The 21,083-nt window shown below is 35.2% G+C and overlaps 3 protein-coding genes across 3 annotated transcripts; 2 read left to right on the forward strand and 1 right to left on the reverse strand.

The window, feature by feature from the left end:
- Positions 1-11,438: 11,438 nt before the first annotated feature.
- Positions 11,439-12,858, forward strand: LOC142629204 (putative xyloglucan 6-xylosyltransferase 3). The gene is made up of 2 exons (XM_075803172.1): positions 11,439-11,523; positions 11,615-12,858. The coding sequence occupies exons 1-2, from the start codon at positions 11,439-11,441 to the stop codon at positions 12,856-12,858; spliced, it is 1,329 nt and encodes a 442-aa protein (XP_075659287.1).
- Positions 12,859-15,723: 2,865 nt separating this feature from the next.
- Positions 15,724-17,487, forward strand: LOC142629395 (putative xyloglucan 6-xylosyltransferase 3). Its single transcript, XM_075803374.1, has one exon. It carries the CDS (start codon positions 15,889-15,891, stop codon positions 17,254-17,256), a length of 1,368 nt encoding a protein of 455 aa, XP_075659489.1. The 5' UTR covers positions 15,724-15,888; the 3' UTR covers positions 17,257-17,487.
- A 1,631-nt stretch (positions 17,488-19,118) lies between these two features.
- On the reverse strand, positions 19,119-20,992 carry LOC142629396 (uncharacterized). Its single transcript, XM_075803375.1, has 2 exons — positions 20,295-20,992; positions 19,119-19,493 (listed from the first exon to the last, which is right to left on the reverse strand). Exons 1-2 carry the CDS (start codon positions 20,844-20,846, stop codon positions 19,407-19,409), a joined length of 639 nt encoding a protein of 212 aa, XP_075659490.1. The 5' UTR covers positions 20,847-20,992; the 3' UTR covers positions 19,119-19,406.
- Positions 20,993-21,083: the final 91 nt, after the last annotated feature.

A 21,083-nucleotide genomic window follows, 5' to 3' on the forward strand; every position in this document is an offset into this window, starting at 1 on the left:
AGATTTACCCACATCAATAGCAATCTTAAAAAAACTGGAAAACAATCATTTGATTTCCTTTACTTAACATGGTGTGATCTATCTCATGTTCGAATTCCCTCTTTTTAGCTTGACATAAGGTAGAATTGTTTTCTAGAGGTGGAAAACAACTTTATTTTAATACAAGCTAAATAAGAAAAGTCAATAGATAACTTTCCTTTGTCCCCTTTTTTTTTTCTTTTGATTCTAATAAAGGCAAAAATACTATTTTGGTCCCTACATTTTAGGGCCACAATCAATTTAGTTCTTACATTTTGGTAGCAATCAATTTAGTCCCTATTATTTTCAATTTGTAGTTAATTTGGTCTCTACCATTAACCCACTGACGGAAAATGTCTACTAACGGATTGCATAATTGGCACATTAAAGCTTATGTGGCCAAAAAAATATTAATAAATTTTTTTTTAAATGCCACATAAACATTTGAATGATCAAAGACTTCACGTTAGAAGAAAAAAAAAACTCAAAAATACACCAAAACGTTTTTTAAAAATTCATCAAACACATTAAAAAAATAAAAGAAATAGAGTTAAAATTAACCCACTATGTATTTTCTCAAACTTAGTGCGTGTAGCTTTGTGGGCAAATGTAAAATCTCTGAGAATTCAAATCCAACAAAAATCTCAAATCCTAGCACCACCGACAACCACTCCACCACAAGTCAACCGAGCTACAAGTAAACCCATCAAGCCACAGTTATCAACCCGGCCAGCAATACCAATATCAGTCAACTCAAGATTCAAACAGTTGTGTTGCTGCCATCCACGTCGTAGCCAACCTCATTTGTCATGGTCAAGATCGTCGATTTGCGATGGACGAGTGACTTTGAGCTCTATCTCCATTCTCCTTTGCCCAGATTTGGGTTATCGTTTCCCTTTCACCTGTTGCGATTTTCTAAATTTACTGAGAATTCCAAGATGAATGTTTAAGGAATCAAGGGAGTAAGATGAAGGTTATCACAAATGTTGGCTTTTTATCTTCTTTTCTCTATTTGGGTTTTGGCAATACAAATTTGAATATGTATTTAGTTGAATCATATGTGTGAAAGAGAAATTTTTGGTTTAACTTATGTTGTTGATTTTATTTATGGAATAATTTATATAGACATTTTGTATTGAGATAGAAAATTTTGATGAAAGGGTTCAAGATTACAAATTTTGTTCTTCCTATTTGATTTTTTATATTTTGTGTTCTTCTTGCTTGAATATTAAAGATTAAGTTAATTCATTTTAATCTTAAGGTTCTTTTTTTGGCCCTTTGATGACTCTGATGATTTTTTTATTATTTAATTTTTGTGTTTTTAAGTTTTTTTTTTTCTTTTAGCATTTTTTTTCTGACGTGAAATTTTTTATCATTCAAATGCTTATGTGGCATTTTTAAATGTTTTATTAATATTTTATTGGCCACATAAGCTTTGATGTGCCAACTATACAATCTGTTTGCCACGTAGACATTTTCCATCAGTAAGTTAACGGTAGGGACCAAATTGATTGTAAGTTGAAAATAATAGGGATCAAATTGATTTCTATCAAATTGTAGGGACCAAATTTAATTGTGGCCCCAGAATACAAGGACTAAAATTGTGTTTTTGCCTCTAATAAATACAAGAAAAAGTGGAGAAAAATCTTTACATAAGGTTTTTAAAAAAAAAAAGTTAATAGCTCATGCCATGGATGAGCAAGTTTAATAAAATATGATTTTATCAAATTTCTCATCTAACTTCTGTTGTAGTGTGTTATATTTGCATAATATACAACTAAATTTTATAAGTTTTAAATTAATTATTCAAATTTCTTATCTCTAAATGAATAAGGAGATAATCATGATAATCAAAATTCATCATAAAATTACAATATTACCTTAACCAAAATTAAAATGAAATCAAAGGAATAAAAGATAGACTTTTTAATCATTTATTATTCAAACAATTGGTAGGCATATTCATATTCATAGTCATGTAGATTGTGTTTTGATATAAACTTAAATTCACATTTCAAAAAAAAAAAAAAAAAAACCAAGTATTAACCTAAATCAAAATTCAACCAAAGCTATAAAAGGGAGAGAGAAGACTTTGTGATGGAAAATTGAAAAAATACAATTCCAAAACACATTAAAAAAAACTATCAACCTTAATTAGAGTTATAAGAAAGAACAAAAAATTACCGAGAGAGAGAGAGAGAGTACTCATAGTTTTTATGTGAGAAAAATATGAATTGAATGGAATAATTTATATCAAATTTATACTAAATAAAATGGGAAGAAGAAGAGTCTGATTATAAGAAAGAGAAAATGATGAAAAAAGTGTAATGGTGAAGTAGAGAGTAGTGGGGGAGGTAAAGAGACAAAGAGGGAAGGGAAGTGTAAGCCATAGATATGTGGACTAAAGACTAATAGGAAGAAGAAGAGGTTTTTGTTTTTGTTTTTGTTTTTTTAGAGTAGTGAGAAGAAAAGTTTAAAAGAGAAAATAAGAGGTAGAAAATAAGTGGATGATGTGCTTATATATATATATATATATATATATATATATATATATATATATATATATATATTGAAGGATGGAAAGAAAATGACACTCAATGTTGAAATGAGCTTCAATATAGACAATAGACAATTTGAGTTTATGATGGTGTGTAGTGCATCATGTTGGCCACAAGTAATTAATTTTGCAATAAATAATCAATAAAGATGGAAAAAAAAATAGTGATGTGAACGCTAATGTGGCTTAATAAAAGTATAGCAATAATAAATTATACACCTCAACTTTTAGATATAATATATATATATATATATATATATATATATATATATATATATATATATATATACATTATCCGTAGACCCACACGATGTGTGAGAATATATCATTATTTTGTAATATGATATAATCCATAATTTATTTTCTAAAGATTATTGAAGATAATTTGTCCTCCTAAAAAATTGAACTATTTCTAAAAGTATTTTCCAACTCTCTATCTCTACAAATATATAATTATATTACTTTAGGTTTTTTTTTTTTTTTTTTAGAGATGGTATTTGTAACCCAATAATGGAGGGACACCAACATAACATTATACCTCCTATATTTCTTCCCATGATGAGATTGTATCATTTCAATTCTTCTAAATTTTCAGGTGCAACCTTTGTTCTAGCTGCTAAATCCTAAATTCCTAAAAGTGATGTCTAGTTAGTTGCCAATAGAAAAGGATAAGACCACCACCAAAAAAAAGAAAAAAAAGTAAAGTGAAGTTTTACCGGTTAGAATTATCATGTAGAAAAACTTATTTACAATAAGGTAAATAAATAAAATATGTTTTAAACAAACCTTACTTCAGCAAAATGGTCAAATTTAACAGACCCTCACTTATATCAATTTCTTTCAAATACAAAAATGTAAAATAATAATGTGTCATTGATTCCACCCATGTCCACTACACACATTTATCAATGTGTCCATATACAACTCACCCACTTGCCATTACATTCATTTTATCAATGTTCTGAATTCCCACAAAGAATCAAAATAATATAAACTCCATTTTCCTTATTTATATATTTAATTTTCCCCAATCCCCATCACTAACAATTACTTCAATACCTTGTCAAAATACCTTTCTTTTTCTTTCTTTCTTTCAATTTTTTTTTTTTTTTTTGATTCTTTCGGTTTTTGCACTAATAACTCACTTGGAACTAAAATGAAAAAAAATTATGTAAAACATGCGGTACAAAATTAGACTCCAATTGGAAGTGTGCTGAGATTAGTTTACATTGATTTAAATTTGGTCTAGATGTCAATACCTTGTCAAAGTGAAACAAAACCTTTATTTGTCCTTCTTATTTATTTTTTTGACTCTTCAACTTTTGCACTAATAACTCACTTGGTACAAAAATTAAAAAATTTATATGAGACATGTGGCACAAAATTAAATTTTAATTGAAAATCTAGTTAAATTTTCTCTTAACTTTATATATATATATATATATATATATATATATATATATATATATATATATATAAACTTTTGTGGCTTTCGGTGTTTTCAGTTTGTGAAGGTTTTTTTTGGGGGGGTGGGGGGGAACAAATCATATATAGTGTGCTTCATTGAAAACAAATCTAGAAGTTCTAATGATCAAAACCATATATAGTGTGCTTAAATCAGATCATTAGAGTACAAGTTATAGCCAAATAAAATTTTAATGACAGATATGCATCCTTGCAATCAGAGCGGATCACGTCTCATTATGATTGATTAATTATGATTGGTTCTTAAAAGCATTAGTTTTAACTTTTAATTAATTATGTCACTATGTGTAATAGTTGTTTTGGGTCGTGGAAAAAAAAATAGTGGAGATGCATGCATGTAATTAATTCTAATAGCCTAATTTGCCAAAGAGTTTAGTGGTTTTAAATAATTGAATAATTTTTTTAATTAATCAAGTGTTTAAAGTTAGTATTCCCTAATGCATTCAGACTCTTGGAAGGCCAAAGGCCTTGTAGCTGAATTGGCACCTCCTCATGTAGAAAGTGTTTGGGGGTCTAGGGGGGAAATGGTTCGAGCTGCAAGGTTAGCAGCATGTTGTAATTATCTCTATAAAAAAAAGACTTTTGGAAGACCAAAAAAAATTGGTTCCCAAATCCCAAGTCATATGGAACTCTAAAAAATAACCAAAAAGAATTAGAAAAAAGTCGTCAAATTTTGAAACAAAGCACAAAGTTTTGAGTGCACCCTCATTTAAGTGTCGACTCAACACTTGGACTTTAGACTTCTCTAAAATTAAGTCATTCTTTGTTTTTTTTTTTTTTTTTTTTCAAAAGGCTCACTCTTGTGAATTTTGTCTTATTTTGTGAGATGCAAGGCTTGGAGAGTCTCAAACTTGCTCTAACTCCTCAACCCAAAACTTCTTCCCTTTTTATAAAGGGTGGTGTTTGTGTCTAATGGCCAACGTTGGACACGTGTCCATATCCTGAAGTGTCCAGTGGAACTAGCTACTGGGCATGTTGCGATGTGGACACGTGCCTATATCCCAACATAGCAAGCGGAACTGGCCACTGGACACAAGCTGTTCCCTTTTATAAATATAGGAGGCCTCCCCATTTGCAAAGCACATAGAAATCTTTGAGAGAGATTTTTAGGAAATAGCCATTATGTGATTGCTAATCCTTTCTTTCAATCACGACACTCTAGTACTATACTCCTTCAAAAGACTTCATGTTTATGACTTCCCTAGCATAAACTTGACTTCCTTAGTCCTCAATCCATTTCTAATCTCAAATCATCAAGAATATGTAGTTATCCTACCAAAATTTTCAAAGAGAACCTGAAAAACACTTCCAAAAATGGAGATGTTGTCTAAGCTCCACTGGTCCAAGTCTTGATCCAAGGAGGTGATGCCTAACCAATCCAAGTTTTGATCAAAACCAAGGAATCAAACCATCTGAAGGTGTTTTCCAAATTCCAAGTTTGAAGGAAGAACGTGTTGCACCTAGGGCGGAGCAACCTATAACATTGGGGGGGCTATGCCCCCCCCCCCCCCCCAAAAAAAACTATTGAAATCCTTTGTAATAATATATTGATTTGAGGTAAAAAATAATATGGACTTCTAAAATTGAATGATTGGCCCCCCAAAAAAATTAAGCTCAAGTGCGTGGTTTGTATTTTCTTTCCTTTGAAATCTGCAATGTACATTCAGTCCACCCCACTGTTGGTTTCTCAAATTAATAGACCTCCACCCAAATAAAACATAGCCTTTTACCAAAACCTATAATAAATGCCTAGTTGGCCTGTGTCCTTTCTTTTTATATGTTATAAACATACAAGAGTGCATTGTGTTCTTTGTGCATTCAATTGTTAAAGTGCAATTTACATAGTGCATTGTTCAAACTTATAAGGTTCCCCCCCCCCCCCCCCACAAATTTTATCTTTTTCTCATCATGCTATTTTTTCTCTAGCTGATTTTATCTTTTACTATTTGGATCTAGTTGCTTCATAAGTTGTGCTAACATTAATTTGTTTTTAGAAGAGAATTTAGGCTGCCATAGACATAAGATTTATTTTTTTTTAAGAATTGAAAAGGAAATTGCTAAGAATTGCACTATAGAATTCATAATGAATGAATTTTATTTAATGAAGGATTGACATTGAGCATAACTTTTATAGGAGATGCCAAGTTTTTATTTTTTTATTTATTTTGGTACATGTTTATAGCAAATTAGAAAAATTTTGTACACTCATTTGAGTTTAAATATTTTATTATATTTTAAATTTGATCATTTTGTATACAATACATTTATGAATTATGACGAACATACGAATATGTAACTCGGCCCCCAAAGTAAAAAATCCTGGCTACGCCCTTGATTGCACCTAGATTCAAGCCATTAAGAACATACAATTCCACTCTTGCATGGAGGCATAATCCTTTAACCAAATAGATTCATGACTATAGATTTGTGATACATGTCATGATGTTTACTTTTGATGATATGGGATGAACCACTATGAACATAATGCCTGTCTAATATTATTGTTTATAACATGATCACAACTTTTTAAAAACCCTAATCTTTAATCTGTTTTATTGAACATAATATGCAAATTTTATGTTTTGTCATAGTTTTCTTATTTTTCTATAAATTAAAATGAGTAGTGAGTTCAATTGTGTGGTAGGCCTTTTTGTAAATGTTGAACTGGGCTATCTCTTGTTGTACTAGGCCCAAAGTGTTCTAGATCAGGGAGTTGGGACCGGTCCAATTGTAACCCACCTTGGTCCGGATTGTACACAAACTATACCCCCGTTGCCAAGATTTTTTATCACATGCCCATGGCAGGTAGAGTTGTTATAATAATCACGGCAGGCAGATATGATAAAGACAGTAATAGAGATTCATTCACTATTTAGACAAAAGTAAATAATGGGCTTTGACAAGGAATGCTTGTTTTATGTGTAAAGTTATTTAGACCCCTTAAAACACAATTGGATTAACCTAGTTAACAAGCCAAGTTATTACTTAGTCTAAATTCCAGATCTAGGTTAACACAATCATATAATCATATCAATGTAAAGTGCGGAATATAAAAACACAAAGATATGATGACCTAGGAAAACCAAACCGGTAAAAAAACATAGGGAGGATTTAACCTAACTATCCTCAAGGTAAAACTGAATCCACTATGAAAGAATTGAAGTTTGTACAATAGCTACTTAGACTACTAACATCCTATTGCTACCCACTAGTAGAAAACTTACTGACATGACCACGTGCAAGCTCCGAGACCACGGACTCCTTCTTTCTTGGATTCTCCAGCAAGTACAAGCACTCCCGCTTGTGTATCTTTAAGCTCTTATGGCAGCAACTAAATGATCATCAAGCTCTTGAAGCAATCTCCTTCATGATAATCCTAAGCTTGTGTGAAGGCAAGCACCTCTTAAATCTCACAAGAGATTCACACAAACAGCAGTATGAGCAACCTCAAAAATGTGACTAAGGTTTGCCTTTTATACTTAGGACAAAACATAAAACCCTACACGTCATATGGGCTTAGGGCTGAGTTGGAAATTCTGTAGAAAAAAACAATCTGCACGACTTTCGATCGGTCGAATCTAATTCTCGATTGATCGAGTCAGGCAAATTTACATAGTAACTTCTGCAGTTAACTTGATTCCAACTTTACATAAATGACATACTTTGAACAAGTCTAAAACAAGACTAAACACCTGTTTTGATTATGGTTTGCCAATAATACACATTAGAGTTCTAATACATTAGTTCCTAAGTGCTTAGAACCTAGCATTATGAAATAGTAACAAAAAGAAACACAAAAGAGGTAGTAATAAGCTTATTGGATCAAAAGAAATATCAGTCTGCCGCGTCAATTTACGTTGCGGGGTCTAAGTCAAGAAGGAAGTCATTTCCTCAACATGGATAATCTCTCCAGGGAAGAAATTAACTGCTTTGAGAGAGCGGGCCTAAATGACTTGTGTCCAGAGATGTCCTTTGCCGTTAGCAGAGAATATGGGTTTAAGAGGGAGAGAAGGAATCAACCTATTTGGTGCATGTCTGCCACTCTACTCTCTTCATTTTGTTTTCTCCTATTTTTCCCTAATTCTTTCTTTCTTTTCTTCTTTTTATCTCTCGGTGTTTTTCCTTAGTTGTTGTGATTCTCTCCTCCCAGATTTCTATTGCCGTTCCCCTCTTCTTTCCGTGCACAGTAATGGTTCCTTATATAATGTCTGTCGCGGCTGGCTTTTACCATTTTAGCCATTAACCGTCTTTGTCTAGTGCGGGTGTCCTTGCCGACCATTATTGATTGGTCAGTCGCCCAGTCAGCGCCATTTACCTGTGCTAGCCACGCCACTCCACATCATCAGACAAAGAAGATTATTTTGTTTATTTGCTCGTCGTGACGTTCTTTCCTGCCACAATATGAGTGCTCTCTTTCTCTCTGTTCCTTATAGCATGCACCTAGTGGTTCCAACTCAACTTTGCTTCTTTTGAGTGGTATGTCATCTCAGCAAGACACTCTCTCTAAAAGAGCCTAAGCAGAAAACACAAAAATAGGTTTTCCCCTCTCCCTACTGCCAAACCCTGCCCTCTTACCTCTAACCCATGACCCATCACTTCTCATATTGGCTGGGTACAAGTTGGTGGTGTCTGGGCCTTGCGCGTGCCTCACTTCCATGTTTGTCCAAAATCTGCCTGTTGCTCATGCGTTTGCCGCGGTTTGAAGGTCCGTCTGCCCATTCTGCTGTTCATCCTTGACTTCTTATGGCGTGAGCTGTTTTCCTTAACTTCTCATTTATGGCTTGCTTCCTTAGGGGTTGGGCCTTGCCCGATTGTAGGCTTCCCTTCCTTCGTGCCATTCTCCGTGCTTTATTCTTAAGATCTTGCTATTACTTCCTGCCACATCATTCTGCTATGCCTGCCGTGATGTTATTTGACCCAGAACTGTTGGGCCTCTTTGGGCTTGCTGCTTATTCCTTTTCTGATAGCCCAATAAATTTATTGGGCCTTTTACTACATTACTTGTGGGCTCCCGTGTCCCGTTTACTTCCTTTTGGATATCCTTGGCCTATTTACTTTCTTGGGGCATCCTTGGCCCTTTCTAACTCTGTGCTTCTCATAGGCTTTTACTAACTCCTTGAACTTCCCTGACTCAAGTACTTTATACTTCATCCTTGGGGCTTATGGACTTTACATTGCCCCTTACTTTCTTTACTTACATTACTTTGGGCTTGTTGTGACAGCTGTGGCTCATTCTCACTTTTCTACATCCATACTGCCCATGGGTTTGTTACTCTTTTCTTTCCGGGCCTTTTTAGGTCCATTTGCTTCCACAAGGTCCATTTGCTTCCTTAAGGTTCATTTGTTTGCCTTATGGACCTATAAACCATTATTCTTGCCGCTTAAGCTTAATGGCTTTTCTACCCAACTCCCTTCAGCCCACGTTGTTGGGCTTCTTCTTCCTGCTGGGCTACCCAAAAAATGAGCATCTACAAAATGTAAAACCCTTGATCTATAGGTTAAAATGTTCATAGACAAGGCAATATTTTGAGAGACAATCAATTACGGTTTCACAAATTCATATGGACTTGATCTAATAAAATAGAAAATGAACCATGGTTGTGGTGGTCTCTTGCAATTGCCAAACAATTTCCATCATTTTCTTTTATTAGGAAAACACTACAAAACCAAGTTTGAGAACTGTTTTTAAATTGGTGAGCCAAACAAGACACTGAGGACTCTCATTTCCATTAAGAAATAAATAATAACACTGCCCCACCACAACCATTTTTTCTCCTATTTTCTTCTCAATTTTTGTCTCTTTCTTCTTTTTAATATAGAATGATTATATACGTGAGCACCTACTCCTCCTTGTTCTCTACCTCCTTTTATTATTATTATTATTATTATTTTAGCTCTCCTCTCTCCTTGACTGGCTTTGAATGGCTCTGATGGCGACACAATTCTGGGTGGCAGTGGTGATTTTATTTTTGGTTTGAGATGGTGATTTGGGCTCATAGTGACAGTTATGGGGTTGCAAATTGCAATGGTCTTGAACAGTGGTGAGTTTAGTTTGCAATGTCCCAACATTATCCAAGTTCAAACTTTGCTCCTCTTTTGAGCAAAAACTGTGCTCCTCTTTTTTATGATTTTTCATCTTTTTTACAACTTCTTTTATCCTTCTTGTTGTCTTGCATGCAAATAAAGAGAAGAGTATACCAAAAATACACTAACTGGATACCTTTTTAGTCTTTTTTTTTTTTTTTTTTTTTGGGTAAAAGGGAAATTCAATAAAACTAAAGAACCAAACGAGTTTTAGGACAAAGCTTGTTACAAGACACACCATTCAGACCCGAGAGATAAAAATCTAACGAGTCCACAGGCGGACTATAATACAACACAAAATCAGGCGGACTATTAGCACATCTAGATCTATTAGCTTCTCGATAGAATAGTAGATTTTATTAAGTTTATTAGCTTCTCGATAAAATAGTAGATTTTATTAAGTTTATGATGTAATACTAATACATTCTTTATGCGTGAGAGAGGACTGGAGGAGTCGTTTTACTCAAGAAATCTCTAATATTTTTCCAAAGTGAAACTTAAAATATTCACTTCCATTAATTTACTGGTGAAATGGTAATGAGCTTTGAACCACCAAGTCCGAAGTTTTGTTTTGTTTTTATTTTTAAATTCCTCCAATCTCCATAGATCAAGACTGCACTAATTTCATCACATCATGGAGTAAACGATCCCCGAAATGAAATAATAAACAAAGCCAATTTATGGCACATTAGAAGGATATATATTAATTAAATCCCAAGCCCTTTAAATTAAAATCTGAAAAAACTATTTCCAAGATGCAACGAACCCCTTTGACCTATTCAATCCAACTCATTCGATCCCTTAGCAAAGCAACATCAAGGATGTTTAGGTAGAGACAAATCAAATAATGGAGATAGGTAGAATTTTATCAGCTCAATATTCCTTGTGGTTTCTAAGACTAAGACCATCCTCCAAAGATCAAATAATCAAATTAATCATTGTTGCATAATTAAATCCATTTTCCATGTGTGATCTCATGTATTTTTAAGTTCTGAGAAATAAAATCTTGAATTTTCTCAGTTATACTTGAAAATGAAATGGAGAATGATTTGAAATCGAGTATATTTTTTATATATAATATTTATTTTGAGGAAAATTCTTAGTTTACATTATTAATACAATATAAGATTTATATTATAGATTAAACAAATGTCTACAATATTGTACATTTGCAAAAAGTGTAAGATTTACATTAATAATACAATGTAAACCTATAATGGGATGTGTGTAAAACTGTGTAAGAGCTTGTGTGGAACAAGTATTATATATCTTTCTTGGTTTTGGGGTAAGTCAAATGATACTAAAAACTTTGAAACACCCCAACAGTCTTTCTCCACCAGATACAAAGTACCAATCTCTAATCTTCTTCTTCTTCTTCTTCTTCATCTTCTTCTTCTTGTTTTTTTATTTTTTGGATGAATAATCTTTAAGTTTTTTTTACGTTGTTTTTTTAACTCCCATCATCAACCACTTTTAACAAACACACTACTTCAAACCATTGTTGGCACTCACTTATGCAGAGAATGGTCCAAGAAGCTGGCTCCAGCAGCAGCAATGGATGTTTTCCTTATATAGCTCGTGTCTTTCAGATCAAGAAGACCTTCTACGCTCTCCTCAACGTCACCATCCTCTGTGGCTGCATAACCATCCTACTCCTTCGTGGAACCATTGGCATTAGGAACCCCAGCTTCACTTACAATCTAGGTCCCAAAATCTCCAACTGGGACCAAGAGAGAAGCAATTGGCTCAAGAAAAACCCTGAGTTTCCCAACTATGTGAATGGCAAAGCTCAGGTTTTGTTGGTAACTGGGTCACCTCCAGGACCTTGTGATGCTCCTATAGGTGATCACTATCTTTTGAAGTTCATAAAGAATAAGATTGACTATTGTAGAATCCATGGCATTGATATTATGTATAATATGGCTATTTTGGACGAGGAGCTTGCTGGGTACTGGGCTAAATTGCCGTTGATTCGAAGGTTGATGCTGTCACATCCTGAGGTTGAGTGGATATGGTGGCTGGACAGTGATGCGATGTTTACTGATATGATATTTGAGCTTCCACTTTCCAAGTACAACAATTCTAACTTGGTTGTTCATGGTTATCTTGAGTTGTTTAACCAAAAGTCATGGATCGCATTGAACACTGGGAGTTTTCTGTTGAGGAATTGTCAATGGTCTTTGGATTTGCTTGATGCTTGGGCTCAAATGGGGCCAAAGGGGCCTATTCGCGATGAGGCAGGGAAGGTTCTGACTGCTAAGTTGAAAGGAAGGCCAGCATTTGAGGCTGATGATCAATCTGCATTGATATATTTGCTAAGTTCAAAGAAGGGTCAGTGGATGGACAAGGTGTTTTTGGAGAACTCATACTACTTGCATGGTTATTGGGTGGGATTGGTGGATAGGTATGAGAAAATGATGGAGAAGTTTCATCCGGGATTTGGTGATGAGAGGTGGCCATTTGTGACACACTTTGTGGGTTGCAAGCCTTGTGGAAGCTATGCTGATTATGCAATTGAGAAGTGCTTCCGAAGCATGGAGAGGGCATTCAATTTTGCAGATAATCAAGTGCTCAAGTTATATGGGTTTGAGCATAGAGGGTTGTTGAGTCCTGGTCTCAAGAGGATCAGGAATGAGACAACTAGGCCTCTGGAGTTTGTAGACCAGATTGACATAAGGCGTTTTGTGCTTGGACGTAATAGCGGATCAAAATGATGAGTAACCTATTCTAATATTCTTCTTGTGCTTGATATAGCAAGGGTGAATACATGTGACTGACCTTGATTAATTTGTTAAGTATTTATAGCCTAAAATTTTGGGACTAAGTTTATTGTTGTTATTCTTAACACAGGGTCATGTATATTTAACTTTGGCGTATCACAGTTAATTCCAATGCTACATCCTTTTTGGTAATTTTTTGAATACATAGCCGTTGGCCTTTATGTCTTCATAAAAACTGCTATTGAAAATTGAATCCTGCAACTATAGAAATGACTCTGTTGCTACACTTATGTTTAGGTAATGTGTGATTCAATAGTGTTTTATCACTACATGGCCTTTAACTTTTTGTTGGGTCTGGATGTAGCCTTTCAATATGCAACCAAAAATCAGATTGTTGAATACTTTTAAGAGGTTGCAACTTGCAAAACACAAAGGGAGACTCCAAATTTCCAAGAGTCAACCAATCGACCCATCCTGATAGCAATTTGCCTATACAGATCTAAATTGGTCGTGTCTTGTGTTTTGGAATTTAAAAATATATTTAAATTTAATTTAAAAACAGCCATCCACAAGGGAAAAAAGGCTAAAAATAGCATTTTAATACAAAAGAACAGCAAAAAGCACACAAAGTGATCTTTTCCAAGGCAATGGACGCACAAAGTGCATTTAGAATCTTTAGACTAGCTTTTTCTACTTCGCTTGTAAGTTTATTTGTTTATGTACAACTTTTTAAAATCTCACTTTTTTTTAGTTATAATTATACTTATGTCAACTTCAAGCAAAAAAAACCTAATCCAAACACAAACTTATCCTTGTGTTGTGATGTTGTTGAAGAGTTAATGGTAGGATCATGCTTGGATCACATTATTAAAACTAATAGTGTAAGTGGCATGATTAAGCAACATCAAAGTAGAAAGAGAGTGAGTACTAATCATTATAAAGGCACCTAAATTTCTTCTCATTTTTACTCTAGTGTCTTTTGAGAGGGCATTCAATGTTGCAGATAACCAACTCCTCTAAAGGCCTTTTGTGCTTAGAGGAAGCAGTGGATGAAATCATGAGTAACCAATTTTTCTTGTGCTTTGATCTGGTGACTATTTTTTTAGGTAATTTTTTGAATGCATAACTACTCTTGAAAATTGAATCCTGCTACTACAATTATGCTTGTGTAATTCGAAAGTGTTTGACCATTGCATGGCCTTTCACTTCTTGTTGGTTCCGGATGTACCTTTTCTTATACACTCAAAAATGAGATAGTTGAATACTATGTCAGGAGGGTCCTTGCAAAACACAAAGTGAGGCTCCTTAAATTTCCAAGAGCCAAACATTCTAACCTGTCCTCAGCAATTTGAACTAAAATGGCATGTCAATAATACTATTGGACAGAACAAGGAACACAATGTGGTCTTTTTTCTAGGAGATGGTAATGCACAACTTTGCCATAAACCATGATTCCTAGCCTTGAACAAGAGCTGGGACAGCGTATCTTAGCTGCCTTGATTCCTTGAACCATGAGATCTTTACCATAATAAACTACGCAGCAGACCTTTGCTTTGCACATGGTTTCAGGAATTGTCCTGAGGATCTTGCTAATATTATAATGACAATGATGTAGTAGTGTAGCCAAATCGCATCTGAGGTTGCCTTGTGTTCCCATTTCAAAACCATTCTGCTACCTAAAAAATAAGATTTGTGCATCTAAGAAAAAGATGGTTATTATTATTATGTTATTGTTACATTATTAAAGAGTTACTGGTGGGATCATACGTGGATTCACATTGTCAAAAGCCAAAGTGAACGTGGCATGATTAAGCAATATCAAAGTAGAAAAAAGTTGATACTAATCATCATTAGTTGAGTTTAATATGCCGGAGAATTTATAAAGGCACCAAATTTGTTCTCATTAAGTTTTTTTGTTTTTGTTTTTGTTTTTCATAAGGATAGAAAAAATGTCTAATTTCATTAACTAACCTATTATGCATAAGGTTTTTATAAAGGCAAGAAAAAGATCGGTCTTAACTCATACATTGAATATTGAATTATTTATATTTCATTAGTTCACTTTTTTTAAGGGAAGAGAGATAAAAATCAATTTTTTTTGGTGAAGAAAACTAAAAGTAATTTCCCCCTTTTCATTTATTAATCAAGCAATAAATGATACTACCAAGACAAATTAAAGACTTTCATTTTCTTTCATTTCTTTTTCGTTAGCTTATTTAACTTAGAAAATAAACGAAGAGTCAAATAACAGCTGTACTATAATAAATCAAACACATCATCTATACCATTTCAGTCTCTCTACAAACACATCCATATGTTAAGAACTTGAGTGATTATGGGTGGGGTTTTTTTTTTTGTTTTTTTAAAGAATTTTAACCTATAGTGTCCGTACTTGATGATAGTTCTTTATCATTAAACAAAGACACCAATCAGTTTTTGGTGTAAGCGAAAATTTCTTATTCAATTATCAAAAATTTTACCAGTTGAGCTAACTAGAATCCATAAGTAATTATGAGTAGTTGATGAAACTTGATCGGTCATATAATTAGCAATGGACAGAAAATGTCAACCATTCATAATCGCACAAGTCAGCAAATTATGAAATTAAGTATATTAATTATGTTATGGGTTCCAGTTAGCTTTCAACTATAAAAAGTCGGATTAAAAACAGCAATCATGCATGAACTCTAGATTGAAACTCTATCTAAAAATAATGGCATATTGTTTGTGTAAGCTGCTTTTCCTTGCAATACCAAAAACTAATTACCTACATTTTCCAAGAAAGGAAAAACCAAAAAACATTACCAAATTTTTTTTTTTTTTCTTTTTTTCCAAACAATGGTTTTCTCAATGCAGCCATTTTCCAACACCATGACCTAGTCAAGTCCTCCTCCACAATCAGGAACATCCCCTCACGTTTTCAAGAATTTCAAAATCATTGAAAAACACCATTTTCCTTCACAACTCAACTCACCCATTATCATCACAATCACATTTACACATTTATTTAAAAAAAACTCAAAAATGGGCCAGGACCCATTCACCGCCTTAAAACGCTCCTCCACGGTGGCGGCGGCGACTCCGTTACCCACCACCGCTACCAGAGGCCGTTCGTCGGCGTTGGCGGCGGCGGCGCCACGTGGCAGGCAGATAAAGAAAACGTTCAACAATGTGAAACTCACTCTTCTCTGTGGCTTCATCACCATTCTCGTCCTACGTGGCACGATCGGAATCGGAAACCTCACCGGAAGCTCCGACGGCGACCTCGACGCCCAGAAGATCGCCGAGGAGACGAAGCGGATCGTCGACGAGATCCGGTCCGACGACGAGCTGGTCGACCCGAACGACCCGCCCGAACCGGAGGTCAACCCGAACGTCACGTACACGCTCGGACCCAGAATTGCGAACTGGGATTTGGAGAGAAAACAGTGGCTTTCGAAGAACCCCGAGTTCCCAAACCATGTGAATGGGAAAGCTAGGGTTTTGTTGGTAACTGGGTCTCCACCAAAACCTTGTGATAACCCAATTGGGGATCATTATCTTTTGAAGGCTATTAAGAACAAGATTGATTATTGTAGGCTTCATGGGATTGAAATTGTGTACAATTTGGCTCATTTGGATAAGGAGCTAGCTGGGTATTGGGCAAAATTGCCATTGATTAGGAGGTTGATGTTGTCTCACCCTGAAGTTGAGTGGATTTGGTGGATGGATAGTGATGCATTGTTCACAGATATGGTGTTTGAGCTTCCATTGAAGAAGTATGTGAATCATAACTTGGTGATTCATGGGTACCCGGATTTGTTATTCGATCAGAAGTCTTGGATTGCTTTGAATACTGGGAGTTTTTTGTTTAGGAATTGTCAGTGGTCTTTGGATTTGCTTGATGCTTGGGCTCCAATGGGGCCTAAGGGGGCTGTTAGAGACGAGGCCGGGAAGGTTTTGACCGCGAATTTGAAGGGTAGGCCAGCTTTTGAGGCGGACGATCAGTCTGCATTGATATACTTGTTGATTTCGAGGAAGGATGAGTGGATGGATAAGGTGTTTGTTGAGAATTCTTACTATTTGCACGGGTATTGGGCCGGGTTGGTGGATAGGTATGAGGAGATGATGGAGAAGTATCATCCGGGTTTGGGGGATGAGAGGTGGCCGTTTGTGACACATTTTGTGGGTTGTAAGCCTTGTGGGAGTTATGGGGATTACGCGGTGGAGAGGTGCTTGAGTAGTATGGAGAGGGCATACAATTTTGCAGATAATCAAGTGCTCAAGTTGTATGGTTTTAGGCATAGAGGTTTGTTGAGTCCTAAGATCAAGAGGATTAGGAATGAGACTACTACTCCTTTAGAGATTGTAGACCAGTTTGATATTCGGCGTTCAACGAATGGACACAGTTGATCATAACTGTGAGTGACTGATTTTTCTTGTCATTGATACGTTCATGGTGTTCTGATATAATTTTGTCAGATTACTTCTGTTTTCAACACCATTTGATATCTGAATTAGTGGCTTTCTTCTTTCGTTTTGTTGTTATAAAACTGCTACTGAAAGTGGAATCCACACAGACACAGATTTTGTTTATGTTGCTTTGTTTTCCAGTTAGCACAATTGAAAGTGAGTATTGTCGATAAAGACGCACGCCATATTCCTTTACTCGCTGTTTATAGAAGTTGAGCATTAACAGTGTTTAATAGTTGCATTGAACCGAACAGGAAAGCATATTGCTCTGTTTATGGTTTAAAAATTTAGGTTTGTACTTTATTGGAATGAACAATGATAAAGGTTTACAACGTCTGCATCAGTTTTTCAACACAACTAGTATTTCAGCTTTTCTCATTCTGTAATATCTGCATCCCTTGGTTGTGCATCTGTACCTGCTTTGGTGTGAGTTGAATAGAAAGTTAGATTTGTGTAGCAGTTGTGATTTTTTATGTAACTGTTACAAGTGGCTGCTAATTTTAGATGGAGACCGTGGTTGCTAAATCTTCTTTTCCTGCTTAGTTTCTGGACTTGTGAAAGTTCAGAATCTGGAATTCTGTATAAATAAATATGGTGTATATCTGGTTCCTCTTGGATTAGTAGTGTTCCAAGAAATTTTAGTTCTGGACTTGTGGCAAAAGCAAGAAATTCTCTGCTACAAAATTATCATGTCAATATAGTCATATCTCTAAGACCTTAAATTTCTTCATATTGTCCAGCCATTCTCCTATCACCCTTCTAAAGCATTTAATATGTATCATTTTCTCCTAGCTGATTGCTACCTTTATCATTTCATAACTGTGCTTCATAGTTGCATTTACCTGAATAATGAATAAATGCATAATTTCTGATCTTATCTAGTCAATGAGACCTCAACATTCTTACATTGGTTTTATCATCTGTTACCCTGTTTCTTTGTTGCCAAACATCCTGTTTAGTAAAGCAGAGTTAATGTTGTTGTTCTCTTGATAGGAATTTGATTCTTGTTCAAAGGTTTAATGTAATATATGAGACTGAGTTCACTTTTTGACTGGTCACCCATTTGTTAGAGCAGAATTGGATAGGTTTGAGTTTCCCCGTTTCATTGATTTAGCATCACTTTGCAGTCTACATTGGGAACTTTACTAATTTATATCATAATTTAAAATTCAATTTCTTAATCAATTGATATCAAGTTACATGAGCAATCATCAAACTCTACTTGTTTTTTTTTTCCCATGGGTTTTGGCTCAAATGGCACCTCCTCCCTTGTAAGAGACAGAGTAGGGTGCGTGTGTATGTGGATGATCATGGATGATCATTTGAGTCATCATGTAATGCATTGGAAGAAGTAATATCCAAATTGGTTTGGAAGAAAATTCTGTTTAACAAGGAAAACTCTTTTTATCATTTTACAATGGGTCAGGTTAGAGTATCATATTGTTGTTTCCTGCAGCTAATAATACAGTTGTGCCATCATCACTTTTTTTTTTCTTCTTTTTTTTTTTTTTGAATATTTCGGAATCTTATTATTCCTAACTAATCTATTGATGACCTATAACCAACTCCAAAAATTTGGGACTAAGGCTTGTTGTTGTTGTTGTTGTTTGGAACCTTATTATTACTACATATTTACATTTTCCTGTCCTTCCTACGCAAATAAACCAGAACAGGAAAGTATGCCTGTTTTGAAATAAATTGTTTTCATTCTAATGAGCATGCTCAGATGAGCTCTATCACGGTCTGCTTGTTTTGAAATAAAATTGTCTTAAAAGTGGATATATTGAGGGAGCAGAGAGTGACAAAGATAATGGAGAAGGAATTTATGGTATTGCTGGCTTATGCCATAAGCATCATTAGAACAGAATTAACCAGACACATGAATAAAACATTCTCATTTACATACATAATTATAGAATAATTTGGTGCAGTCACCAATCTGTTGTAAGCATCTATGCAATTATATGTATGTCTCTCTTCCCATTTTCTAATGCACAAGAAGATGGTGAGTTCATCACATAACACTATCATGGAGAAGGTAAGAGGCAGATCCTCAATTAACATCTGCTTTACTGAAGCTGAACGATCAATCAACCAATTCGGAATACAGGAACCCTGCGGCGTTCTGAGAATGCTTCATTCATCTGTGCAATGTGGAGCAAGAGCTGGCTGATCTTCTGCAGGGCATATTAAATTGAATTATAGTTAGAACAAGCATACTGAACCGCACGGACAAGGTAATGCGTGTACCATAATAATTAATTAATGATTTGAACAATTACATATATGTCTAACTAGATATGCAGGAATTTACTGTGTTGCTGGATTCCGAGCCCATGTATCTATACTCTATCACAGAAAACATTTTTCATAATAGCTGAGATGACCCGTTTTGATTGGTAGATCAAGGAAAAAAAGTAATGTTACTTCAATCAGCACTTGACAAGTTAAGGAAAAAAGTTTTGTTTCTATGTTATTGACATATAAACATCCTCGCCCTTGCAAATTAGAGAGGAAGTACTATTACATGCTAGAGCATACCTGTTTTACAGGTGCAAGTTGCAGGGTAGCTCAGTTTTAAAAATGGACGAGACATTGTTCAAATTATAATATTGCTAGAATCCAATAAACCTCCTTCCATGTTCATGAGGCATAAGCCGTAGAACTTAGATCACAAGTCACAACCCCTAGAATTTTCAATTTAAGTTTCAACAGTTGGCAAGCTTTAGTTGCAGTACTTTACTTAAAACATCATGGTTAGCACAGTTAGTTCTTAAGGTTTGATATAAGTATAATTCTCACTTAATTGATTCATTAATTCATACATGAGCCCAAAAACTCGAAACAATCCTGATACAAGAAATCTAGAATCATACCCCAGATAAACTCAGGAATCCAAATCTACAACTCATATAAATTCACTAGATTTTACTATTAAAAAAAAAAGGTCTTAAATTATGAAGCTTTTAGGAAAGAACCTCATCTCTCTCTCTGATGAGACGATCCTTGCTCTCTTTGTACAGAACTTGACGCCACCGTTGCACCCTGACATACAATAATGACAGCAACACCACGGCTGCCACTCCAGTCACCGATGCAATCGACCAAAACCCCCTGGCACATGCTGCACAATTCCAAACTCTACAAGCCACCTTGGAGACCCCAGCTCTCAGAATCTCCAAACGCAATCTCAAACCCCTCCTTATCTCATTAGCCTCTTGGGGCTGTGACAACCTTCCGTTTTCCTCATCACCTCCAGAATTCGATGACACTGATGATGAAGAACTTGATTCAGGATCTGGGTCTTGAGTGGCTTCAAGTTCAAGGTCCAATACTGGAGGTACTTCTTGTTGTAGGCCTTCATGGTTATCGTTGTGGTAGTTATTGTCTCTAGTAACTACCATATCTTGTTCCACAATTGTGGGAGGGAGTTTGGGAAATGGGGATTGGATATGCTCCCATTCGTCCATGGATTCAGGAACCTCAGAAGTACCATCCATTCCTTGTAATTGGTTCCCAGTACGAGGCATGAATTTTTGAGTTACCAAACTAAACAACTATAGAAAGATTATTATATATGTTCCATCAGATAAAACTGATAGCACCTGTTTTGAAGTGCGTATCTGTGTGGGAGGATATTATGGTATAAAAATATTTAAGAGGTTCGAAAAATGACACGAAGGTGGAGTTTGGATTGCGTTTTGGAGATTGCGTCTGCGTCTGCGTCTTTCTCAGTGGGTGCACTGTTTACGAGGCCACAAACCTCA

This window comes from Castanea sativa, chromosome 3 (genome assembly GCF_040712315.1).
Source record: "Castanea sativa cultivar Marrone di Chiusa Pesio chromosome 3, ASM4071231v1".
NCBI classification, from domain to species: Eukaryota; Viridiplantae; Streptophyta; class Magnoliopsida; order Fagales; family Fagaceae; genus Castanea; species Castanea sativa.

What these genes read in the sequence shown, in the direction of transcription:
- LOC142629204 (XM_075803172.1), top strand. Translation starts at nt 11,439, where the DNA reads ATGATACTAAAAACTTTGAAACACCCCAACAGTCTTTCTCCACCAGAT. An exon ending in AATCTTCTTCTTCTTCTTCT is followed by an intron (nt 11,524 to 11,614) that starts TCTTCATCTTCT and finishes CATCATCAACCA; the next exon opens with CTTTTAACAAACACACTACT.
- LOC142629395 (XM_075803374.1), top strand. Translation starts at nt 15,889, where the DNA reads ATGGGCCAGGACCCATTCACCGCCTTAAAACGCTCCTCCACGGTGGCG.
- LOC142629396 (XM_075803375.1), bottom strand. Translation starts at nt 20,846, where the DNA reads ATGCCTCGTACTGGGAACCAATTACAAGGAATGGATGGTACTTCTGAG. An exon ending in TCATCAGAGAGAGAGATGAG is followed by an intron (nt 19,494 to 20,294) that starts GTTCTTTCCTAA and finishes TATGCCCTGCAG; the next exon opens with AAGATCAGCCAGCTCTTGCT.